Source organism: Dermacentor variabilis, unplaced genomic scaffold (genome assembly GCF_050947875.1).
Source record: "Dermacentor variabilis isolate Ectoservices unplaced genomic scaffold, ASM5094787v1 scaffold_15, whole genome shotgun sequence".
NCBI lineage: Eukaryota > Metazoa > Arthropoda > Arachnida > Ixodida > Ixodidae > Dermacentor > Dermacentor variabilis.
Genome location: NW_027460313.1, coordinates 8,577,296 through 8,602,374, shown reverse-complemented (window position 1 = coordinate 8,602,374; position 25,079 = coordinate 8,577,296). Strand labels below are relative to the sequence as shown.

General features: G+C 44.1%; 1 protein-coding gene across 2 annotated transcripts in view; it reads left to right on the top strand.

Moving 5' to 3' along the window:
* Positions 1–24,799, top strand: part of LOC142567928 (zinc finger MYND domain-containing protein 19-like) — a 30,061-nt gene extending 5,262 nt beyond the window's left edge. For both annotated transcript variants that reach the window (XM_075678016.1, XM_075678017.1), the window contains exons 2-6: positions 1,707–1,766; positions 5,527–5,633; positions 9,175–9,424; positions 14,240–14,300; positions 17,156–24,799. In XM_075678016.1, the coding sequence (XP_075534131.1) occupies positions 1,707–1,766; positions 5,527–5,633; positions 9,175–9,424; positions 14,240–14,300; positions 17,156–17,355 (678 nt within the window). In that variant the 3' untranslated portion in view covers positions 17,356–24,799. The remainder of the gene's footprint in view (positions 1–1,706; positions 1,767–5,526; positions 5,634–9,174; positions 9,425–14,239; positions 14,301–17,155) is intronic.
* The last annotated feature ends 280 nt before the right edge of the window (positions 24,800–25,079 follow it).

Here is a 25,079-nt window from a genome sequence, read left to right as displayed (position 1 = left end):
TTATAAAAATAAAATTTTGTTTTGGGGTAGATTTTAACTGGATGGCATGAACATCTTAAGGCAGGCTGAATTTGGGGAATGGTTTGGACCCTGAAACTTCCTGTGTGCTTATGCCACTGTTGATGGTGCCTTGTTCCAGTACAGGTAACCCTGGTATGGGATACCAAGCTTTCCTGAAAGGTATTAGAGCAGATTATTGAGCATATAAGCACTTCAAAATCGTGCAGTTCTTTTGGCTAAACACTGTTCATGGCAGTAAGCATTGGGTTTGCGGTAGCCAGTGAGCCATTTCAAAACAATTATCTAATGACTGCCTGATTCACTGATGAACCAGGCACACATGCAATTCTGGAAATGATGCTGGGTAATATGCAAGGTTGTCCACTTCGAAGAAATTCTGAGCCTAGTACCTTTACTGAAACGTGCAACCTGAGGTGTCAGTGAAATCAAGCAAAGCCTTCCTTATCTCTACAATACAAAGCATGAAACTGTTTTGTCACTTGGTATGAATGTTCAACCTGTTGCTACTCTTAGGATTCCTAGAAAATGGGCAAGCCTCTATAGTTTCAGTTCCTATAAGATGCTAGTTATTAAATCTTAATCATGACCTTTACTTACTATAGCTTATTTGCATTTATTGTAACAGTGCCAGGTATGTATTGCTAAAATATTGTCTCAATCTCTATTTCAGTCTTTAAGACATTATATCTTTTGCCATGTTGCCATGTCCATGTTCCAAAAATTCGTCCTGGTCTGCAACTCAAATTTGGCATTGGTCCCAGGTTTGAGTCCTGGACCAGGACAAATTTTCCTTGAACTGCGAAGCTTTCTTTCTGAGAAACCCGTATGTGTTTCCTTTGTAGCTTTGTGCCACATTCGGGTGGATGACAACTTTTCCCTTCCATAATTCTGAATTGTGACATCATGTTCAGTGCCTTGAGTCAAGGCACTGAGCATGATCTTAGAGGCAGCATGTCGTCGAGTGTACTCGCCGAAATGCGAGACTGCTGTTCTGATAAAACAAACTTAAACATAAACGAACAACGAAACTTCGGTAACGGTGTTGTACCCGTAGAAACCAAAATATGCTCTTCAGTGTGCAAGCCCTGGCTTTTGCTATGATACCGATCAGCTGATCAGCTAGTGCACTGAACGGGCAGGCTTAGATTAGTGGATCACACAAACGGCTATCGCTCACACTATCCCTGCCTAAGATGTGCGCTAATGCAGAAGTTGCCTGACCTCGGTTGTTTCGGATTGCAGCCTTAACCCTTGCACTGAAGATTGATAAATATTTGTCACTCTAAAACAAAACTTTTCGTTTTCGTTCCGTTCCGACACTGGTTCAGTTCCTAAATGGCTTGACAATGCCATTAAATTTGGCCACAACTGACTCACTCCCGCAACTCCTGTGGAAAGGTCTTGCACTTATCACAGAATAGCTAGCTTGGCTTTGTGCGTCATCTTTGCAAAATTGCTTGGCACTTGTTTATTAGTCCAGCCACCTGGCTGTCGAGATGTGTTGCCATGCCTGTTATTTTTGCTTAGTTATTTTGGTGCTTTGTGTAACGTGTGTGTCTGTGCCTCTGCCAGGTGCATTTGTTGTGCTCTTGACATCCTGTCAGCAACGTGCGTCACTGCTACAGCATTTTCTGTGCGACATCTGTTGTGCCCTCACCCATTGTGTTCACTCTGTTATTTTGCAGATTAAGTATACTCTACTGGATGAGCGGGACATCACACTGGTCCACGAGTACTCGTTTGAGGTAAGCCTCGAACAGACATAGGTGTTGGGCAACACCTATTCTTGTGTTCTGTGCGCTCTTCATTGTGCAGGTTGCAGTCATGTCACGATTTAAACCAAGTGCAAAGAAAGATTTTAGTATCTCGTAATATATTGCTGATCTTGTTATTCTTGTCAACCTAATCAAGGGTACATGCCATCTTTAACACTGTAGGGTTAGAACATGGCTGGGGACAATTCTTACTCATTGTGGCACATAGTGGCAGACATCCCATCACCATTGTCACACATGCAATTGCTCCCCCTTTCACAGACATGTTCTGCCATCTACACTCTGCATGACTCTAAGCAAGGCTAGATAGCCAGCTACTCACAAAATGCTACGCATAACATTGATTCTGACGCTATGCAGGTTCTTCGCAATTTTTGTTCTATATAAGATCCTCGAGGACAGTGAAACTGTTTGTTGCAACAAACTGGAAAATCTGACTAGCTTAACTGATTCGGGGCTTGGAAATTATAATGCATATTGCACATTCATTTTGCTTCTCGCCCAAGTCATTATTTTGTGTTATTTCCAAGGCATGACAGTGTGTTGCAGCTTGCCCTGAGAGCCCACAACGTTCAGTTAAATATAGTGGTTTTGTATGGTATGACATGACACAGAAAAATAGAGCTAACAGTAATATCAATGCCCACTTGCAATTTCAATGCAGTCTACAAAGACGCAAGGCATGTATATAGTTTTCCTATCATGCCTCGCTTGTCTCTTCCTTATGCACTTGTCTTCTTCTGCCCTGAATTTTCGGCTTCAGTGCTTATCAACTTGCTCAATTCGTTCTGCTAATTTACCTCTTAGACAGTTTCATATTGCCCTTGGGGTGGGGGCTCTAATTGCTGCCGTTTGCTAGAGCAGCTACAGCCTTTATAATAGAATGAGCAAACTTATGGCCAGCTAATTTATTTTTCTACAAACGGCTTGCTTTTATGGTCCCAAGTTGGCCAAGCAATCTAGGGGTATATGAGAGGTGCTTTTGTGCTGAAAAAAATTTTGAATCTGGCTGTTGGAGCATAAAGTGTGCCCAGGCCATAGGTTCATTGTTTTCTGTTACCTTGTGTCTCTTCAATTCTAAAGCTGGCTATATATTTCAGCAATTTAATAATGTGTGTGGTTGTACTTATCAGACCCTTTCCAGTAAACAGGTGTAGCATGTGCAATAGACACATTTTTAAATATGGGGATTTACTTCTGATGTACAGGTCAGCCCACGGTTAGTGTGAACATGTGTGTGGCTCATGCTTAGCACAGCGCCAGGCACAGGAAACTGTGAAAACCAAGCACATGCACAGAATGCTGCAAAGGGGGCACATACTGTGGGTTGTCTGCTGCTGAAACGCGCCTTCTCATTGCTTGTGCAGGTCGTACGATTTCACGTCATGTGCCACTGTTGCAATGAATGCAGTTTATAGAGAAGCTGCAATAGGTTAGCCAGCCATCTGGATGCTATAAGCACGGAAAGGAACGTGTTTGCAAAACACTTAGCCACATCATCTGATGCAAGATTCGCATTCATATTCGGACATTATTGCATGATAGACCAAAATGCATTCATCTTGTGGCTGGATCGTGGCATAACACAATGCTTAAGGGTGGCACCACGAGCAGCTTGTCTCCGGCACTGCTAAGTATTGCATGGTTCAGTGTTGCCTGGCTATGTCGTGGTCAGGGATGGGAGTGGTGCGCCTTCTTGCGTGTAACCATCGAGCTGTGCCAACCTGTGCCAAAACGCAAATGTCGAATTAAGTCACTAAATCTTGCAGGATGTGAGTGTTCATTGGCAGCCACACAGCCATGTGTTGGCTACCATTTAGCCCTAGAAACCAAGCTAAAATAAATCATTATTCGGCTCCAAAATATTGGTCGCCGTTTTACATTGGCTTTATGGGGCAGCCCTAATAATCGAGCTTATGCGAAATATTGGTTGTGACGTTTATCAGAAAGCGAGTGAGCACTTTTTTTTTTCCTTTACTAGTTTCATAAATTTCAGTGTGGTGTCCCTGCTTCGCACGTGTGTAATATACACGACTTACTTGATGTCAGTGTTTACGTCTGAGACTGCTGATGTACCGTATTTACTCGCATAATGATCGCACTCGCGTAATGATCTTTCCCCTGAATTTGGTCATCAAAATTCGATTTTTTTTTCTTTCCTGTGTAATGATTGCACCCCGAACTTGCCACAGCGATATGTCGTCTGCCAAGTCTAGCTAATATTGATCGCGCTTACCATCTGTCGAATGCTACGAGAACTACTCTTCAAGACAAACCAAGCGGTCTGCACGCACCAAACATTCTTAAGTAGATGCCTCATTTCATTACTTTCATCCCTTTCCACACTTCCATGACTAAAAAAAAGCTGCAACCAAACTTGCCTTTATTATGTGTAGGCTTTATAATGGTTGTGGTCAACAACAACAACAAAGGCATCTTTCGATTCTTCTCATCTGCACTCGTGGGCACGCAACAATTCGCGAGCGGCAACGATAGTAGCCACGTTTACACTGATATGCTAAAAGTGCACCCTATTCATATGCCGACGCTTGTAACACAGCTAAGATATTCACCCACCCCTAGCGGAAACGCGCCGTGTTAGGATAGTAGTGAAGACAGATGCCGCAGTTTCCGCAGCATGCCGGCCATGTGTTTCTATGTCACTGGCAGCTAAGCGAGCCCATCTGTCTCTGTCCCCTCAAAGTGGACATGGCTACGTTATTGCCTCAAACTTGCCGATATTAACGATATTATTCATTACTGATACGGAAGAAACTGTTTCAATGCACGTAATGTACTCGCGAGAAGTAAAAAAAATGCGTTCGGCTTGCTCCGCCGGCCACCATTGTTGTTTTGGTGTCCCGCAGCAAAAGCAGGGCGAAAAATTTTTTTTCACAGGAAATTTAACTTGCATAATCATCGCACCCCTGATTTTGCATCAATTTTTCTGACAAAAAAAGTGCGGTCATTGTGCGAGTAAATGCGGTAAAAGAGCAGATGCACACAGCACTGACATAAAACAAATAAATTGTATTGGAAAAGGTGTACAGCATATGTATTCATAATTACCCACATGTCACAACCATGGTGCACTAGACCACGAAGAGTTGCAGTAGACAGTGCATGCGCTAGATACATGCATGTCTGTAAAACATCGTAGAACAGCACAACTTTGCATGCCTTGTTTCTGTGTGCACCGTGGTTTTGGCATGGCAGTGATGATGGATGTATACATGCTGCTTGCCTTTTCCGATAAAATTTGTAATTTAGTACTATGTGTCTGCTTCCATCTTCTGCTCCTGCACTCTAATTATGAATCGCCCATAAGCCTAACTTTCCACTCTAGGACTGACCTCGTATCTAAGGCTAAAAAGAATTTGTAAGCCAGCCGCGTGGATTGCAGCGACCACTGCAGACATGCATCGGTAGCACACCTGCATCAGCCATGCTGTCTCGTAAAGAAATGTCATGGCTTGTACATTTGATGTCGATCTGTGTGTGGGTATCTGTGGCAGGAGGCCTGCCATTTATGCATCAAGTTTGCATTATTGCAAGGGCAGCGAAGCCAGTGCACTTAGTCCGTAGTCGCAGTTCTTGAGGACTTGAGCACGTGTTGTCTGCATGGCAACTGGTCAGTGTCTTGGAAACTTTTGGATGCAAAGCTCAGTACAATATTGATGTGTTCTGACAAGCTGCTCGGCTTTCTGTACCGTTTTTATTTTTTGTCTAGGCTCGTGTGGAGGTGGACAAGGACGGCAATGGAGCCCAGATATTTGCCTACGCTTACGAGATGAACCAGGGAAAGAGCACTGGGCAGTACCTGCACCAGCTGCTTTGGTGAAAACTTTTTCCTCTGGCCTTTCCTTTGCCGTTTCTCTTTTGTAAGCCTCGTGCATTTGCAGGCACTTGTGCAAATTCTTCAGTTTTGTGTTACTAAGCTTGTAGTGTCCGGTTTTGGAACTTGAGAGATACTTGCAGATCCACTGAATGCAACGAAAATAAGGATGGTGGTATGTGATTGTGTGAACAGGCACTAGTGCCACTTGTATAGGATCAAGCCAAAAAAAAAGACTTCAGACTTGTGGATTGCCTGAATTTGTGAATTGCTGGCGCACATGTCATGAACTATCAGCTTTATTTTCGTTTAATTTCTACTTTATTTACTCATGTAAGGCCCACACCTTCTTTTTTTTTTTCTTTTTGAATTTTCGCGGGTTGCAAGCCTTACACGAGGTATGCTTATCACTACTCACCGAAGCCTCAAATGTGCCCATAGAACTCTAGAGTACAGTGAAAGCATGTATACAAAAAGGCACAGTCACTGACATGAGTGCTGGTGACACCATCATGTGATGCTGTAGTCAGCCAAAGTATGCAGCACTCTCATTGCCATAGCAAGCTCCTTTCTAATGGTGGGAACACTGCATAGGCCATTCGGCAGCTGCATAGTTACTGCAAAAGTATTTTTGCATCTTCTTGGAAACCTGTGTCATGCTATAGAGCCATGCCTAAGAGCTATTTTTGCTAGACTAGTTGCATAATTTATAATGAGGAAACTGATGCAAACAAAGGATCACAGTGGACAGTCAAGAGATCAAGACGTAAAGAGCACTTTTTCTGTCTTGGTCTCCACTTTTCGGCCTTGCTTTGTCTGTGCCAGTTTTCTCATTGTAAAAGACAGACGGTTATATTATTAATCACTGCATCACATGATGAACTCGAGGTTGAAGCCTCGATCACGGAAGCAGCAGCCGCCGCATCACAATGGGGGCAGAAAGCAAGAATACACATGTAACCAGGCATTGGGTGCATCTTAAAAGAACCTCAGGTGGTCAAAATTAATCTAGAGCCCTCCATGGCAGTACGCCTCATAATCGGATCGTGATTTTGGCGCATAAAACCTCAAAACTTCCTTAAGTTTTACTTTTAGGGTGTCATTGCTAGCACTGCTGTACAGTACACCTTCCAATATTATCCTGCCCTAACACATTCAATGGTTGCAGATAGGAAAACAGTTAAGGAAGTTGAGGGTGGAACAGGGTTAGTTTGGGGTAATGAGATCTGGGAAACCTGCGCATCACATGTTGTTCGCTTCCACAAGATCTCCAGGAGAAGCCTTTGTCCCGCAGTATGTACATAAAATAGGCTGCTTGTGTGTATTCAAGGTATTTGCCCTGTGCACTTTCTCTGCCTCATGACTTATGCTTTCTCTTGATACGAGCTGATAGCACATGTAGAAAATGGCAGCACTAAGCGCTTCCGTAACATAGTCCATATAAGGTATAAAATAATTGACATAAGCCATTACAAAAGTTGGGTCCTTCATTTTTGGGCAAAATATGATAATTCCCGATTCTTGCATCCTGAAGCTTTATGAAAATGGGATCTCTCCCCAGTTTCACCCTTTCATGAAGTGTAAGAGGAAATGCAGGTGTTGAAAACCACTGAATGCCGCCCGACTTCTGTGTGCATGTGGTCAAGATATAGTATATTAATATTGTTCGAGTATGAATATGATATGTTATTCCTTTTTAGCTCAAAGCTCTTGCAAAAAACTGGCATTTATAATACATTCAGTGCCTGCTTTCCTTGAGTGAGCGAAAGCTTGTTGCCATTTTAGTAGCTGTGTTTATTACATGAATACGACATTGGCAAACTGCAGTTGCCGCACGTTGCGCACATGGAAATGGCCATGATGGGCTAGGAAGCAAACTGAATGCTGATGTTGCTCTACATTGCGAACGGCAGCTGTGATGTTGAGAGGACATTTTCTCCATTAATGTACATTAGAATGGTGACAGATTAGGCTAGCTAGGTAGTTGTTCAATTTTGTTGCAAAGGCAAATAGAGCAGCGCAGTAGAAACATGACTGCAAGTACAAGAGGTCTGTCTGGTTTTGGATGGACAGAGAAATTCTCAAATAATGCATGGCAACATACATCAACAAGTGCTTGCAAAACGAGGAAAAAGCATCTTGCCTTTTTGTGAAGCATGCCCATGTACACTACTATACAAGCAACTGATCTTCCAAACGCCCGATAATTCAGATGCCTTTGTGCCCCATCGAGTCAATGTGTAAGAACGTCTGAAATTTTGGATGCAACAACTCTTCAGTCCCATTTTCTGGACCTTTTGCCCTGATCGCAGGTCTGAAACTGCATTGATTAAAGCTACCGCCGCCGCCATTTTGATTAGCTCGGCGCCTCGAACAGGCGCTCTCGCACGCAGATCCGCTGGCAGCCATAGCCACCACCGCAGCAATGCTAAGCTTAGCTACTTCGATATTCACTACCAAGCTTCTTGCTGTTCGGTGCCGCATTTTTCATTAAAACGATTTGCTGCTGTTAGCACTGGCACCGACTCCGCCTTTGTAATCCTCGCCAATGGCTTCGAAGCTCTGAAAGCACAACGCGTTGCCCCACTGCTTGGACCGAAGGATCTGCAGTATTTACTAAATAAGAATGTCGGTTCATGAGTCAGCTTTGCTTCAATACAGCAGTTTTATGCAGTGAAGCACACCAAGAGTGAGAAGGGACAATTGTCACGAGACACAGTATGTATTCCTTAATTATACATGCATGCATCTGCCGTCTCCTCTCGCAGTACAAGCACCAATAGGTCTAATAAGTGTACTGGCAGGCCTTCAGAGCTATTTCAGATGTGCCTGTGGTAATTTGAGCCCTGGGGGCCAGTAAAAGGCATGCATTTTTTTTTTTTTCATGTGTTTTTGCAGTCCCCAGTTAGTCCAAAAAATCAACGTTGACTATGTACACTCTTCCTTTGTTATATCAAGTGCACAGATCAAAGTAAGAAAGGGATCAGCAGGCGTGTCTCTATTGTTTTTAATTATGTGGTTTCTTTTAAATGTATAAATTCCTGCCGACAAATTTGTGCGAGTTCATCACATGCAAGCTGCTCTCTGTCATTACATGTTCCCATAAGTGATTCTGCTTGTTGAAATGTTTGTCTCCAAAAAGAGACCATTGTGTGTTTTAATCGTTTGTCATCTACCAGAAAAATCCCAAACTTTGGTCTGTCAGACAACAAAAACCCGATTTCTCTCCAGTTTTCCTCTTAAGATTAACATGAGATTTTTTACTCCCGAATTCAAAAAAATAAACCGCGCACAACCTGAAAATGAAGCACCCTATATATAAGGTCCAAAAACTATTTTGGTGTTATTTCTACCTTTTCATGCCCCATATATTAGCTGATGTGAAGCCATGTGCATTATCTACTGTGTGCATATTCGTCGTCAAGTTCCTTCATTGCGGTGCTGCCGTGTCAGCTTTGTGTGCATCTTTCGCACTGCACAAGTGTGGCATCGTGTGGCATGATTTCGACGAGGAAGGAGACCACTTTCTGGTGGTGTGTGCAGGGAACGGCACTTTGGTGGAGTTGCCCCTGGGTTCCGGGTGGCACACCTTAATGGGGTCACCATGGACAACCGGCTGGAAAACCTGGCACTGGAGCGGATATGCCTGCCCTTGGCGCCCCATGTGGCTGACGTGCACATGCCAACTGCCCCCTCCTCGTCGGTGGCAGAGTCCCAGCCCAACAAACAGCGCGAGCAGTCGCTCTACTGGGCTGCCATCCAGCAACTACCACCGGAGCACCTGGTTGAAGAGGTGTGTCTCCTCCCTTTGGCCTCTGTTGGCTGAGGGTTGCACTAGTAGACTCGGTTCACCAATGACAAGGTAGCTGTCTTGGTAGATGCTCTAGACCTTGTGCACTGTAGTGCACATTGCGGCAGAAAAGGCTGGGGGTGCTATAATGTAACGCTATTCCTAACTGTTCTTATTCTATTTCTGCCACTAGCCCTCCATGATTGGTCAAAAAATTTCGGGCCACACCCACTTTGCCTGTCTGTCATGCAACGTCGTGAAAACTGCAAAAACTCCCCTGCCCATCTGATATGACCTGTGTGCACTGATTATGCGTGATTAGGCCAAACAAAAAAGTAATTAAAGTATTTTCAATTCTGCACCTTTTTCAACATTAGCCTCTGCTATTGCTAAAACAAAAAATTCTGGCTGCACCATTTCACCTGTCTGTCATACGATGTCACAATACCACTAAAACTTGCCACATCAAAGACATATACACACTAAAAATTCATTAATATGCTATACAAAACTTGTTTATTCATTTATTTTTATTATTCTTTCGGAAGCCGAAGAATGCCCAGTTTCAAAAGGAATAGAAGATGGCTGTCTGCCAATTGCTGTTGTGCTGGCTACTGAGAGCTGTTGAGAAGAATGCCTTTCTTTGCGCATAATAAACATTTCTATGCGGCAGTATAATGTTGTCGAGCCCTTCCAGCACGTATACAACATTGTTCCACCAACTCTTCTTCGCTGAGGACCCATTTTAGTGGCATTCTTAATTAAAGGGGCCCTGAAACACTTTTTTTAACACAGTAAGAAAATGTTCCTAATCTATCATGCAGGTTGCTGTGAACATGCAAGCCAAATATTACGGCACTGCATGCAGCATAGAATTTACAATCTCCTGTCGAACAGCAGAACATAGTTTGCTCTTGCTTCTGCAGTGTCATCATGCAGCATCATTGAAAGCAACTAGACCCACCAACGCTATTGGCTGATTTCGTGATCGCAAGAGCATTCTCAGTAAAGCATAATTGCTAATTTCGAATTGAATAAATGAAAAATATGTACGGCCTGCCATCTCAAAAGAGGACAGAAAAATCATCTCATTTTTGCATTGCACGTAGCTGGGTCTGCTATGCGTGGCCTTCTAGATGCCAGCAGCATCCTGCATAGTGTAGTCTACCGTGGCCGCCAAGGGGTGCCACGACAGGCCCTCTCGCTGCTGCGACACTCATTGGCCAGGGTTTTGCCCTCGTGGCTTCTCCCGCTACGTTGCTTCAAGCACGTTAGCGGTGACGGAAATGGAGAGAAAGCTGGGTATCGCTAGTATAGCTCCACTTATATTTGAAGCATTCGAAACATTTTTGCAGCGTGACAGTCGTGAGCAGACGACCTTTAGTAGTGAGGCCATTCTATGATTAGTTGGAAAAGTGTTACAGGACCCTTTAAATCCCCGTTGCACGCTGCTGCAGCGATTTTTTGACCAGCCAGCGCAAGCTAACCAAGGAAAAGTTAACCAATTGCTGATGCCGGCACCATTCTCCCAGTTACCTGCTTTCATTGCGCTAGCTCGGCTCAACCGAAATGCTCTCCACTTTTGCGCACTCCTCGCCTCAGGTCAGCCAGTTAGACCAGAATAACCTATAATGGTAGGCAGTGCTATTCACTTTGAAAAAGAAATAGTTTCCTCCTATAAACAATGAGGGTGTTTGATTGGGCAAACAACTCTGTGGGTCACTACCCGATGCTTGTGTCTGCGGTTATGTAAATATTCCATAAGGAGATTGGAATACAGTCGAAATGGAGTAGCTTTAAGTTATACGGCCCCTGGTAAAGTACTGAATAAGAACTGGTATAGGAATGTGATAAACAGGATTCAGTTAAGCAATTCCGTACCTCTATGGGTTGGGTGTTTTTTTTTTTTACCCCCATTCTTTTTCCGACCATACAGAACTTTTAAGTCACCTGTGGCAGATAGCACAATTCTAATCCTTGAAATTTATTGCTTGAATAGGCAGACATTATGTTTTAAAAAAATCTAAATGTGTAATCAACTAATTAACAAACTGCAATTAATTGTTTTTTACTGGTTGCTTTAAAGGGGCCCGAACCACTTTTTATTCAAGTGAAGAAAGACATTTGAAGTGAAAATAGGCTATTTCAGAAGCACTTTGCTGCAAAAAGTACTTATCTGCAATCAAACACTACCTCAGCTGTGCTCCCCTTCCTCCTCCAATGGCTTGCACTGCGAAGGCTATGGCGGAGACGTCACCATGGCGCGCAGTTCAAATTCCCGGTTTAGTGCCTATGCCACGCTAAACATAAGCCAAACGCGGCTGTTCTCAGAGAGCCGCAGTGCGCTTAGCCACTGGACTCGTGGCGGCACCTCGCGGCGGCCGCGGTGTAGCAGAGTGCAGCGACCAATGGCAGCCGCGTATTGGAGTGTGCTTTTTATGACGAAATAGAGCACACAGAAAAGAGCGAGAAGCATGGGGTTTTTCAAATGAGAGCGTTTGAGAAAAAGGTGACTTAGCGCACCGCTTGCGAGCTCCATGGACTGCGTACGACAGCAGAACTTGGCTGACATGTTCACAACAGCGTATGCTACCCGTGGACTATGTTACTTCACCAAGCCCGAGGGGTGGTTCAGGGCCTCTTTAAGCCAATATTGTTAATTTTAGCCAGTGAGTTTGAAGGCATATAGACTTGGAATAAATTCTGAGCATGGCACTCATTTCTGGAAATGCACCATCGAATTTGCTGTAAAAATTCACGGTTTCACTTTTCTTTAACAAAACGTTTTCACTCATTAAACCACAAAAGTAACTGGACTGCCAATGTATTTCGTCACCCGCTTTGGGAATGAATATCTCGAAGCTGGCGTCATCCTGAGAATTCGTTCCAAGTGGTATGTACCTTGTGAGCTGACCAGCTGCCATTTACAAATTTCAACATTGACTTTAAATTAATCAATTTTTTAAAAATTAGCAAAATTTTGATAATTAGTTGATTCTGCATTTTTGACTTATCACGCAAGTAATGTCTGCCTCGGAGTAATCCAGTTCAAGAACTATAGTTACGCTATCTCACACAGGCAATATTCAAAAACTGTATAGTGGCTATGTATATTCTTAAAAAAAGAACTTCCTATATTGTATGCCGGAAAGCAAAATTGTAAATAACATCCTGTCATAATATTCAGGAACTGGTTCCAGATAGTGTCTTTTCTGTATCTGATAATTTTTAAAAGAAAAACTGTTTCAATGCTATTACTTGTGAAACTGAAAATTTCTCAATGGTTCACTCTGTTTATGTACAAACCATTTGGCATGCCACTAAACATCTGAGTGGTTGTGTCTCGTGAAGGAGTGCGATGACATAAACACAAGCTGACAGTGCATAAACGCTGTCGGTTTGTGTTCCTGTCAAGGCTGCCTTATGTAAAACATTTGCACGTGGCAGTTGTGTTCACTACATGTTGGTTGGTACTTGGCAGCATTGCGTGCCTCATAAGCAAATCATGGTTTTGGCACATAAAGTCCGAGAATTCAACTTGGCAACATGAACTTGTAGCCAGAAAAAAAGATTCGGCATATTCAATGGACTCGGAACAGAAGGTACTTTTTTTGCACCAGAGATGTTGTATGCCTTGCACGTTTGCAAAAGCAGTGTCGTCCCTTCACAGGGGTGACGGTATCTTCACCGACATGCATAATGTACCTTGGAGTACATTCAAGCTGTGCTGTTCTGGCCTAAAATGGACAAGCAAACTGCGTTGTTTGAGCTAGCACAGACTGTGCCTTTGAATTTCATGTGGCAGGTTGCCACACATAAGGTAGATGAGTTCAATTCTGAGGAAGAATCTAGACTTGCGGTCACAATACCATTGCCATATTTACTTCTGTATAAGGCCCAGGCTTTCCTACCCCTTACAGAGTGCAGGCCTTATGCAAGACCGGCTTGGACTACTCACTGAAGTCTCGAACATTGCCAAGACTGCTGTGCAGAATAACACAACTACTATCAGCAGACTATGAATGCTTTCTTTAGTGGTAACGTTGATAGGCTCGCCTATCGGTGCTTTCCCAAAGCTGGTCATCCTTCGTGCTATTCATTACTGTTTGAGATTCCCGTCACTTTAAAGCTCTTAACGAAACTGCACACCATGTGTTCCAAAATCCATACACACATCTTGCAGCGACGCCCTCTTATGCACTCGTAAGCACAATAAAGCTAAACTTGCTAAACAATGTTCCTCGGCAGAGCCGATACCATTGAAGCATGCTGAATCTATGGCATGTGATTTTGATCCTGTGCCATATAATGACGATGACACTACCATCGTTGGCAGGAGAGTAACTAGTGCCATGTGTAGTGGTTTGTGGAAATTGACCTGCAGGTGGGTGTGGCTTCCGAGATCGCAATGGCCTGCTAGTGTGATCTCGGAGGCCACACACCACCCGGGTATGTGCTTGATGCTCTGTGAAACTTTTTCAAAAATTTTCATGCTCCATTGTGTGTGGGTTTGGGCCTTGCACGTGGGAATACGGCAGTTTTCGCATTTATAGAAATATATGTGCACTTGTAAATTGTGATAGTAGCCATGACAGTATTGTCAAGGCTCCAGCTATCGATGTTCTTATTTTTTTTAAATACAGGGCACCACGGATTGTCCTTTTGCAATGATGATGGATGCGTCTAGCATTGCAGAAAAAGGCATGCAGCACTTAAACTTAAAAATAATTGCTCTCTGCAGCCTTGCTGCCGCGGCACTTGCTCACCGCAGAGGTTCATTACAGCAAGGGTCCATAATTGTTTTGTTCTTTTCGTCAGCTCGCAGATGCTGCCGTCACCAAGTATTACAATGCCAACGGCGAAGTTATTGAGGAAGACGGTAAGTAATGCCATGACCTGTAAAGTTATTGTCGACGAGAAACCTGAACATACAATACAGAAGCACTTTTTGCCCAACTGTCAACTCCCTGCCAAAAGCTTTTGCAGACCTCTTTTCACTTCTGGCACACTGTTACATTGGCGAGCAGTATTTGCGAAATGGAGGGGTACGTAGTGGAGGGTGTGTGAATGTCTAAACATGCGAGTCAAATTATAATTCCTCAAATGCATTTCGATTCACAAATCCACCATTTGATTTCCTAAAGGTGTAATGTTTCACTCGGTATGAGTTGAAACGCAGGAGCCCATAAGTGGAGGCACTCCGAGACTGTATAGCAGCGCCAACACTCCAAAAATTAGCAAACTATACACTGTCTGTTACTGGTAGCACCCCATTTACAACAAAAATGGCACCTGTCATTTTTCTTAGCAATAGATAAAGTGGTGGGCAAATATCAAGTGGCAACTAATAAGTGTGAGTACTAATAATAATGAAAGCTTCTTCCATGAACTTTTGTAAGTAGCTCTGAATGTTTTGTCTGTGCACTGCATGCTGGAGTTAATAGCAAGTTTTAGAATAGGGGCCCCAAAGAAATAGCGTCGAAGCCACTGCGCATGCGCGAGACGCAAACTTCGTTTGGGTTTTGCGTTGGGAACGCTATTTCATCGATTTAGCGGAAGCGAAATAGCGGCCCCAAAAGCTTTGCGTCAGCAAACATGGCAGCACCCATTGAAGCAACGGCTCTAACCTAGCACCAAACTGGGTTTGATTTGTGGTAACGCGTGAAGTTCGCAACCTAGGAGAAGTGACTGCGGTTATAGCTTTTTCTCAACTAGCGTGTGTTATGAGAATTGATTCATTAGACGTCGCTGATTCCGAATTCAATTCTGGATGGTTATGGCTCGTAGGCCTAACACGACTAAGCTTGGCTGGTGAAGGCACGTAAAGTTGGTTTGTTAAAAACTAAGTGCAACTAATTGTTTGCTGCTTACAGAATAACCTCTAAATTGTAATTAAACGCGAATACACGCAAGTCAAAATTACTATTCCTGTAATAAAATGGTATGTTTTATTTAATTATTTCTAATAGCTTTTCTTTGACACTGTAGTGGCGCTGTCAGCGCAAGACGCTATCCGCAAATGCAAAGCCCTATTCTAAAACCCTTCACTCCTGCATGCCCCAACGCTAACACCCGCAAAGCTCTTTGGGGCCCCAAACTATTGGGGCCCCTATTCTAAAACTCTCTAATATGATCCCAAAGCTCCCAAATATACAGTAATTCTAATATGTGCACACCCAGAAGCTTTTGTCTACAGAAAGTGGTGTATGTTACACAAACTCGTGCACAGAATTAAATGTTTAAACCCAACTTAAAGTATTTTTCAAAGCGCAAACAAGGAACACGGCACAAAAGGAAGGTCATTCACAGGACAGGCACTTATGCCAATTGTGCACCAACTAGGCCCACAGAAAGTTAGTCTAAGCCAACCTAAAGCCTGGAGCCTTTATGAAAGAAGTTGAACCACCTTATAATATTCACATGCCAAGTAAATTTCATTACTGTAACCAATAATTGTTAGTGAAGCCCATCTATAATGGTGCCACATATACATGGTTATACAGTCGAATCTCGGATTCGAACTTGAAGGGGCCCAAAAATTTGTTTGAATTGAAAGAAGTTCGAATTAACCCTTTGAGGGTCGATTTCTTTCGCCATATGCGACTGCCCCGGGTCGATTTTTTTTTATTGCAGATTCCAATTCTTCTTGGGGGACTTATTTTTTTTAAAAAATGTACCGTAATTTTTCTAGGGTGATCGTAAAGTGAGAAAACAATATTTTGGTTTGGTATATATGTACTCTTCATGAATAACAACAATAAAAAAGGAAATAAACTTGTAAGAATTAAAAATTTGATGCATTGTTATACACATAGTTCAAGGCTTTGAAAATGTGCACACGAGAATATTTTGCAAGACTCAAATGTTCCTGCTCTTGCACTAATATGTACATCCATAGCGTAATAGAACTGCATAGGTGCGTGCACTCGGGAAAACTATGTAGTTGTGTGCCCGTCAAAAAAGCAGAAGGTGTGATAGACTTCCGCTAATCTTCATTCTATCACCAATCAGAGGCAATTAGTTTTCGCAAGTGTCAAAAAAAAAAAAGGTAATGGAAACGCATGCATGGCGGCATCCTTCCTATGCGCACCCCTGTGAGCACTAAACGAGCGAGAGACAGGTGGTCGCCCTTTGAGCGATTAGTAACAGGATAGCCATCAGTTTTGCAAGCGCAAGAAGCCAAAACCGCGCGCGGAACAAAACCCAAACCGCCACGCGCTCGCGCGCGTGCCAATGTGCTAGCGGTAGTATATAGACACACAGGAGCAAACTAGCTCTAAAACAAACCATGCAACGAAAACCGAGAGAGGGAGGCGTGCGAAAAAAATTCCCTGTATTCCCACATAGTGGCAGCAGATGACAGAAAAGAAAAAGGAGATTGGCGCGCTTTTTAAACGTACAGACAGCGCCGTAAATATACGGCATTGGCCATTTTACGTCATTGACCCTCAAAGGGTTAAAAGGACTTGTTCTTGAAGTATTTGTGCACCATGTTGTTGTGCACATGCGTTGCGAGTTCTAAGCACAGCATCTGATGACACATGACATTCTAAGCACAGCATCTGCATTCCAATGGAAGCAGTGTGCACAAGTGCTCGTGCAGTGAAATTGTAGCCTCAGGTCGTCAGAATGAAGCTGGAGCCCAGCACCACCATGAAAGAGGTGTTTGATACTACTGCTGTTGCGTGCAGTTTCTTCCTTCTACACATTTAACTCCCATGCCTTTCTTTTCAGAGGAGGGTGGCTGCTACTATGAGTGCCACTATCCGCCCTGCAGCAGCCTGGAGCGGGAGCCCCGCGAGTTCAGCATCTGTGGCCGCTGCCAAGCAGCCCGCTACTGTGGCCTCTTCTGTCAGCAGCGTGACTGGCCCTTGCACAAGCGCCACTGCCGCCCCAGGCTCCGAGCGCATCGCGAGAAACCCCCAGAGCGATGACGTGGGCTCATCAATCCAATGTTAATCCGGGGCGGCCCGTCATTCGAGCTCTGCACCGCTTTTCCACTTAGGGGACCGCTGCCTTCCTTCACTGCCAGCTCTGGCTTGCCAGTTGCACCTGCCGGCTGCGGTTAGAAGGAACAGCACCACTGGGACCTGCACTCTAGAGGTGGTGACAGGCTTAGCCCTGTGGAGGCCCTGTCGACTGAGCAGTGCTGTTTCGGCCGCCCAGTGTCACGGGGCGCAGTGGGTGTGCCTGCCACTGCACATGTGCAACCCCTGCAAAGGTGATGCCAGATCTCCAGAACTTGGCATCCGTGAGCTGTGGTGGCAATGACGGCTCTACCTTGTCGTGGGAAGAGGTCTCGCTAATGGAGCACTGCTCTTGCTTCACTGCCAGCACATTGGTGCACAAACAGTGGGGTGCTGCTTGCACTTGGCAGCGGCCATGTAGTGCTGAGAATGGTAGAGGCGTCAGCTCCCACCACTTGATCACCTCTGTGCGTATGGCAGTGCCTGTTCCCCATTTGAACTTCTGAGTGTTTTCGTACTCTGTGGCGCTGGCTATTAAAGCAGTGCATGCATGTGTGTTGTCTCTTCCTCTCGTTTGCTCACAATCATGTCAATGCCTCCATCGTGCTTTTATTCCCTTTTTTTTTAACTGGTGCTGTTACCTTCCCATGTGTTCTCCCTCTGGTTTGTCATTGGTGCTCTGTTTTGCTGTTAGGTGTTTGCCCATCGAAAGTGCACTTTGTTGTTGGCAGCATGCAGTTTAATGTTTGAGTTGTATCGTTCCCAGGCTCATTCTCACTTAAGGTTGTGCGGGAGAGTGGTAGTGTTGAGAAGTTCTTCCGATGTCATTGACATTCCTTCTGGGCTTCCCTCTTTTCCATATGTCCAGCTTTGTTGCTTGCAGTTGTCAGGTGGACTAATATAAATTGCATCCATTATTAGTGTGAGCACGCACTCTGCACCCGTTCTGATGTGCTCACACTTCTTGGGATGCTACATTGGCACGATGTGCCTCCCAGGTTTAATTTCAAGCTGGAGCATCCGAGCCTGCAGCTGCAAGCAGTTTCCATGCCAGCAGAAGTCTCCATTTTGTCCAAGGTAGTGGCTGGAAGCACAGTCCTTCTAGTTCTCTACTAATGTGAAAAACAAGAGCACTCTGAAGTGACTAAAATATGGTTTGTGAGGCCTTGCAAGAGCACTTTTCACCAAGCTCGAAGTGCCAAGCGCAGCTGCTAGAAAGCCTTATTAATTTGCTGTGGATTTTGTCATAGTAGAGGACCCCCCCACCCCACCTACTCTTCCGGAGGGTCCAATACTGAGGTGTCTTGTAGTACCCAAGGAGATCTCAAGCTTATTTGAATGAAGCAGCAAATGAGTAATCACTCCCTTGCAGTATTAACTGCATTTAACTACTCTAAAGAGATTGCACTGCTGGTAAACTGCTCCCAATGTAGCTGTTGGGTACACTGCCAATTGTATCTGGAGTCAGTCAACTATGCTTGTAGGAACAGTCTGTTTTAATGGGGCCCCCAAGAGTTGGTCTGCAGTCTCTGCAACCTTTGATGTTGGATGGTAGTGCCAGTTCTCAGATATTCAGTCCATCCTCCTGCCCACAACTGCAACTGTAAGCACACCAACCTGTAGGCTAGCTGGTAGTCCAATCTAAGGGTGATGCGACATGAAACATGGAAAGTGCAGATGTTGCCAGAGTTAATGTGCTGAAGCAAGTTTAGGTTTTGCCCTTGGGGTGATGCCCTTTTCAGTGTGTTTGGTAATGTGTGGCCATGCAAATGCTGCTTGGTGCAAGAGCTTGCACAGGCTGCTGCTGGTGACATGGAAGAAGCGTCCTTAAAGTTGCTGTAGTAGTGAAGGCCACCAGAATCGTGTTTGTGCCATCGGTGGCACTTGATTCCACCAAGAAGCTACAGACACAAATGTTGCAAGAGAACTTTGAAAGGATCCAGTTGCTACAGGCTTTCCCACTGCAGTTCTGTTGTTGTAGTAGCACCTCCGTGCCGTCCGTGCGCTCTGGCAAATTGTCGGCACTGCTCATGCACTTGGTCTGTGAAGCCCACTTTCATGAGCAAAAGCACCACAGAGATGTCTACCTCCCTCGCATAACTTGTACAGATCTGCTGTTCTTGTGGGTCTTTTAAGCTACATTTCTTACCAAAGCCTTTTGTTCAAGTGTTGTCCACTTGCAACACCATGGTGGCGTAGTGTGCCACTGCCGCCTTTTTGGTGGTGACGTGCAGGCCTGTTGGTTAGTAGTCTCAAGTTTTTCTGTCCACAGCACACGGTGAGAATGCAGTTTGAATGGAGTGGTAGCTTTTGCATGCTCTATCTTGCGGGGGGGGAGGGAGAAGATAGTGTGTATAGTGCAGCAGTGCACATTCGACAGTTGTATAGGTGTTGTATGGGATGAACCACCTTGTTATCTGTCGTTGAGCTTCAGAATTTTTGCACGTGTTTTTGTGGCAACAGTGCCTGTACACTGCCAGTTGGAATTATGTGGCGAGAGGTTCGAAGCCTTTTGAAGTGAGCCAAAACCTGCCACAATTCAGCAGTGACCAATTTCATTCTTGTCACACACACAAAGAGTTGGTGTGTAACAGGTTTGTGCCGTCTGATTGCCAACTGCAAGCATAGCATGGCAACCGCAGGAAATGGGAACCCATTGGCCAAGAATAGTTGCTGGACTTGGGGCATTTCTTTACACGTGTGATAGCCACTCACTGCAGTTCACAGCACTTTGTATTTGCCTATTATACAGTACTGAAAACGTGAGGTCTGGGTATCAGAAGTGCGCCCAGAACTAGGTAGTTCGATCCATACAATTTCAGTTCCGCAAGAGTTTGGCCTCTCTGATGTGCGATTCATACTTGTGGTGTGGACTGGGGCGTGGCTGCTTTGCCCCTCCTGTTGTCCACATTCAAACCTACTTTTGAGGGCTACTGAAACAAGTTCTTTGTGCATGTTTTCTCTTCTGTATCTGGGGAAGGTAGCAGCATCTTTATTCCCAGGAGTTGCGTCCCTGAGGCTCAAACAAAGAAACGAATACAGGGTTCCATATGCTTTTAGTGACATTGCAATTTCTTTTTTAATGGCTGAGAGGTTTGTTGCAAAAAATGCAAGAGCCACTGTAATTCACAGGCCGGAGTTGTTGGGGAGGCTGGAGTTTCTGAGCTATGTAGACATGTCTGTACTGTGGATCTTCCCTGTGTTGCAGTTCAGAGATCTCTTTGGTCTGATTGTTAGCATTGATAGTGTTGTAGCTGTTCATGCAGCAACAGTGTTCTGGCAGTCCTTATTTGTTTTTGTTGTGCAAACTGCAAATTATATGAAGTAGTTACAGTAGTGAGCAGATGCATCTGGACAGCTTTGTTGCTTGCTAACACACAGGTCTGTTAACTTTTTTCCAGACCGGTGTAAAACGCTGTCATTTACATGTTTGCCAATGCCTTTTATCCTTTTTGACCACTCAAATCTTAGTTGTCTTTGTGAATGCTTTTTAACTTGGGAGTTCTGAAATTTTCTCGTTTTAGTTAGCTTCACTGCTTGTGGTTGCTTTTTGTCTATTATCAAAAATCATTATCAGTGACCAATGTTAGGATCATGTTCAAAAATAGGGCAACTATCAGCATTATTTAACATGTCACTGCTGCTGGTAAAAGAGAAAATAGTACTAACTTTTAAACACGTAATTGCTATACCTGGTTTTACTTCTGGTATTGTGGCTTACTTCTCTACTGCCCATTGGTTTTCCATTTTCTAATGCTGGTCATTTTGCGAATTCCAACTTCATGAAACCACACACACATACGTGTGTGTGTGCGTGTGCGTGTGTGTGTGTGTGTGTGTGTGCGCGTGCACGCACGCTGGTTAAGTTCCAGGACTGATTTATTGCACAAACTTACATTCAAACATACAAGTTGGAATTGCAGTTGCCTCTTAAAAGTTGTGATTTCTATGTTATTGAAAATGTTCCATATGTGGCCTAGTAACATGTTCATTGTGTTTGCGCATTTAGCTGAAGCTACACTAGCAGTGGAGCAAATATGGAGTAGTGTGACAGTATTAAGTTTTGTCAAACTAGGGAAATAGCTTTCAGAAACAAGGAACTTGCTTCTTTAAGCCATCTGTATGGTGGAAGTTTTCGAAGGGTGGGATTTTAGTGAAAGACAGGCACAGATTTACAATCTGGCTGGCGTGTGTGCTGAGAAGCATTCCAAAAGAAGCTATCATGCGCTTGCTGGCAAGGCTTCCAAAGACCCTGCGAACGGTGTGTTTAGGTAGCACAGCAAAGTACAGAGGCTGGACAAAGGACCATTTGATGGTAAATTGTGGGGGTTAACAGCTCCGAAACTTTTCAAGCAAAGGGAAGTAGAACCGGAAGGCTGTTTGGGCAATAAAATAAGCACATAACATAGCAGTAAAGAAACTGACCTAGTTTTGTCATTTCACAGCTACAGCATGTTCTTTTGCAAGGCTGTAAACTCTCGTGGTGCCATTTGCAATGTTGGGCTGCTGGTGTGCTTCTGTGGGCACTATTCTCTTGAGTTGTAGCTGACACTGCTCTGAAACATGTTGAAACCTTGTAGAGTTGTGATAAACCTCGAAAGCCTGAGGGCTTGCTTGCTTATGGCTCGCACATTCATGCACTGTTAAAAGATGGGCTCTCGTTCATTGCACTGGCAAGTGCATCTGCTATAACCCAAATGTGTGCATTTTATTGTGTTGTCTTTTCTGTGCCATTACCAAAAAGAAGAGGGTTGCAGAGCAAGTGACAGTTGTCATTGGCTGCAAAGCCCCTTGCAAAGTAACTCTGCAGCGAATGCCAGAAACGGACGCTGCTCACAGTAAAACGGCCTCAATGAGTTTTATGCACTGGCTTGTTTCACAACATGCCAAATGGGGCAGTAGTGGTCTCTTACGGTACATTGTCTTTTATACCCAATATTCTCGATCAAGTGCATCCACTGTTTAGCTATGTAAAACATCGCTTGGAAGCATAGGCACGTTGTAGCCAGTTGTTTCTTTCGAGTGTCGCACCATGGCCTATGTATATCTGCGTTCTAGTCTGGCTGAGTGAACACAATGAGCGCATGATCTCAACATGCCAGCCAGAGTGCACAATGAGTGACGTACGTCACATGTGGCTCTGTTTGCCTTTTGGTTGGCAACTTATTTGCACATTGAGTTAAGGAGAATGAAGTGAAATGCCTAGGCAAAAATCTTTCAGGTGATGCAAGGTGCTGCTGCTTCATTGTGAAGTGCCAGCTTTTGATGGTCAATTGTGAAACATGCATTAAAATTGCAGTGCATAGTCTGCCTTGTCAAGCAGCAAAGCTGACATTGCACAACCTTGCTCATGTCTAAAGCGTGATAGGTAGGTCAGACTGATGATGCAGAACTGTGGCAGCCGTTCCATGTAGGTTTCGACGGCACAGCAGTCAGGTTCAAAATTTGTTACCAGCTACCTGTAGAATTTGCTATCAAAGTAAAAGGGGGCAGAGATGCCTTGAATGAGGGGCTTCGTGGCTGGCTGTACTGTGCAGACTGATCCGCCTCTCAGTGATGCCTCCCCCCCACTCCCAAAATGACAATGCAACTTGCCTCTGCATGGCTGCCTGCTGTCACGTGTGAGCCACTGCACTGGCGTGAGCCCACCCACCTAGGCTTGAGCAATAAGCTATGTACTCAACCCTGCCCTGATCAGGGCTGGACTGATGTAAGGATGCTATGCCCATTTTTTTTTCCTTTTTGCACCTTGTTGACGGTCTGAACAGTGCTCCACCTATGTTATCATTCAGATCTGCCAGTTGCTAGTGGTCAACGATCAAAAAGGAATAGAATTGAGCGGAAGGAATTGATACATTACACCAGCCCTGTTCTCTCTTGCAAACTTTGTTTTTACGTGCTTTCTTTCCTTTTTAATCTGCATTGTCTGTCTGCAAACGTTTTGTGGCAACCAAAACCAGCACACTCTGCCACACTTTGACCTTGAAAATGCCTCAGCCATTAAGTTTCATTGAGGTTTCTTGTGCAACATCCCCTCCCCACCCCTGTTCTTTTTTTTTAAGGACTTGTATGGCGCTTTAGTTATTGCATCAACAGGGTTCCACTGGCATGTTTCTCACCTGCTGTGCTGCAGTGCAGGGTGTTTGGGTGTGATCTTTATTGTTTTTGCTGTGGTGGATTAATCTAGTCCGTTGCTACGCACTGGCCTGTTCGTTTTCTTTTTTGCCATTCCCGCACTGCTTCTTCCAAGTTTTAGCAAGTGTATGAGTATTTACAAGGTTTGCACAAGTGGTACTTGGCCTGATCATCCTTGTGTAAATGGATGGGCTATGAAAGGGTGCACATTTGGACTAGTTGGTTCATTTTTTTTAAGTAGAGAGACGATGCGACAAAAAAAAAAAATCTTGACCGCGGCAAGGAAAGAGTGTGCCCATGTTGCACCTTTATTTCAGTAATTGTTTTTTTCTTTGCTTTCCTAATTCCTATGAAGTGATTGGGCTGTGGCAGGGCAGGATTCGTGTGCACCAGTCTTGGTTCATTCTGTTCTCTGGGGCAGCTCGCACAAAGTGTTCTAAGTGCAGTTGATAAAGTTTCTTGGAAATGTCAGTAGGCTTGCCTCCCGTAGGTAGAGCGACAGTGGTTAATCATTGGAAATTTAATGACTGAACTGAAATACTTTGGTGCAGTTAAGCCCTTGCGTATGTTTGTCCAATTTTCAGTATTCTGCACCTCGATTGTGGCATCTCTTGACTGACTGTCACTGGTTGTTCAGCTCCTATGTCACACTTAAGTGCCATCTGCACTTCAATTATGCCACAGCTAAGAAATTTGCGCTCCATTTTCAAGCAAAATTTTTAACTAGACTGAAGGCCATGGCTCGTGGAACCAGCACTGTGGTGCCAATGCTTGGCTATTGTAACTGATGTGTTATTGCTTCACCCTTGAGAGGCTTGAAGCTCTCGCTTTGTGCAAACCTTGAGCATTCCCTCTTGCCTCCATTGTTTATCAGACCTGCATCTTAAGTTCCTCCACTGTACTTCTCATACCCTTCTTGTTTAATTTTGCTAAACAAACTTTTATTTATTACCGTGAAAGTATCCAGTGTGCATGAGTGGTCATAATGTTGCCTGTACTGTCTTTTCCTCCCTTGCATTCTGAAAGTTTTGCATCAGTTGTACAATTTTTGTCATTGGAGAGCAAGAATGTTTGGTGTCATCCCTTAGGTTGTGAATATGTGTTGCTGGATTTTTAATTGCTGTGTTCAGTTTTTTGTCCAAGCTTTTGTACCTTGTAATACTTACTGTCCTGTGCCTGGCCTGAATTTGCTTTTATACGAGGAAAATTTAATTTTTACTGATAATGCTTAAATTTATGTGGACCACAAAATAAAACCTTGTCGCCACAGGTCTAATGTTGGCTTTTTTTCTTTCCTTTTGATCAAGGAGATCTTGTTAATGTTGGCTTTTTTTCTTTCCTTTTGATCAAGGAGATCTTGTTGCACAAAATGGGTGATGCAATGAAAAGATCTGACAAATGCTTGTGAAAGCGTTTTGTGTTAAACCACATGCAGCTCATTTGCAACATGTTCAATGCCATTCACATTCTCAACATCCACATGGACACAAGTGTTGTCCATACCAGCATTATACATGCAGTTCTTTGTTCCCATCGCCAAAACTTGACAATGTTGA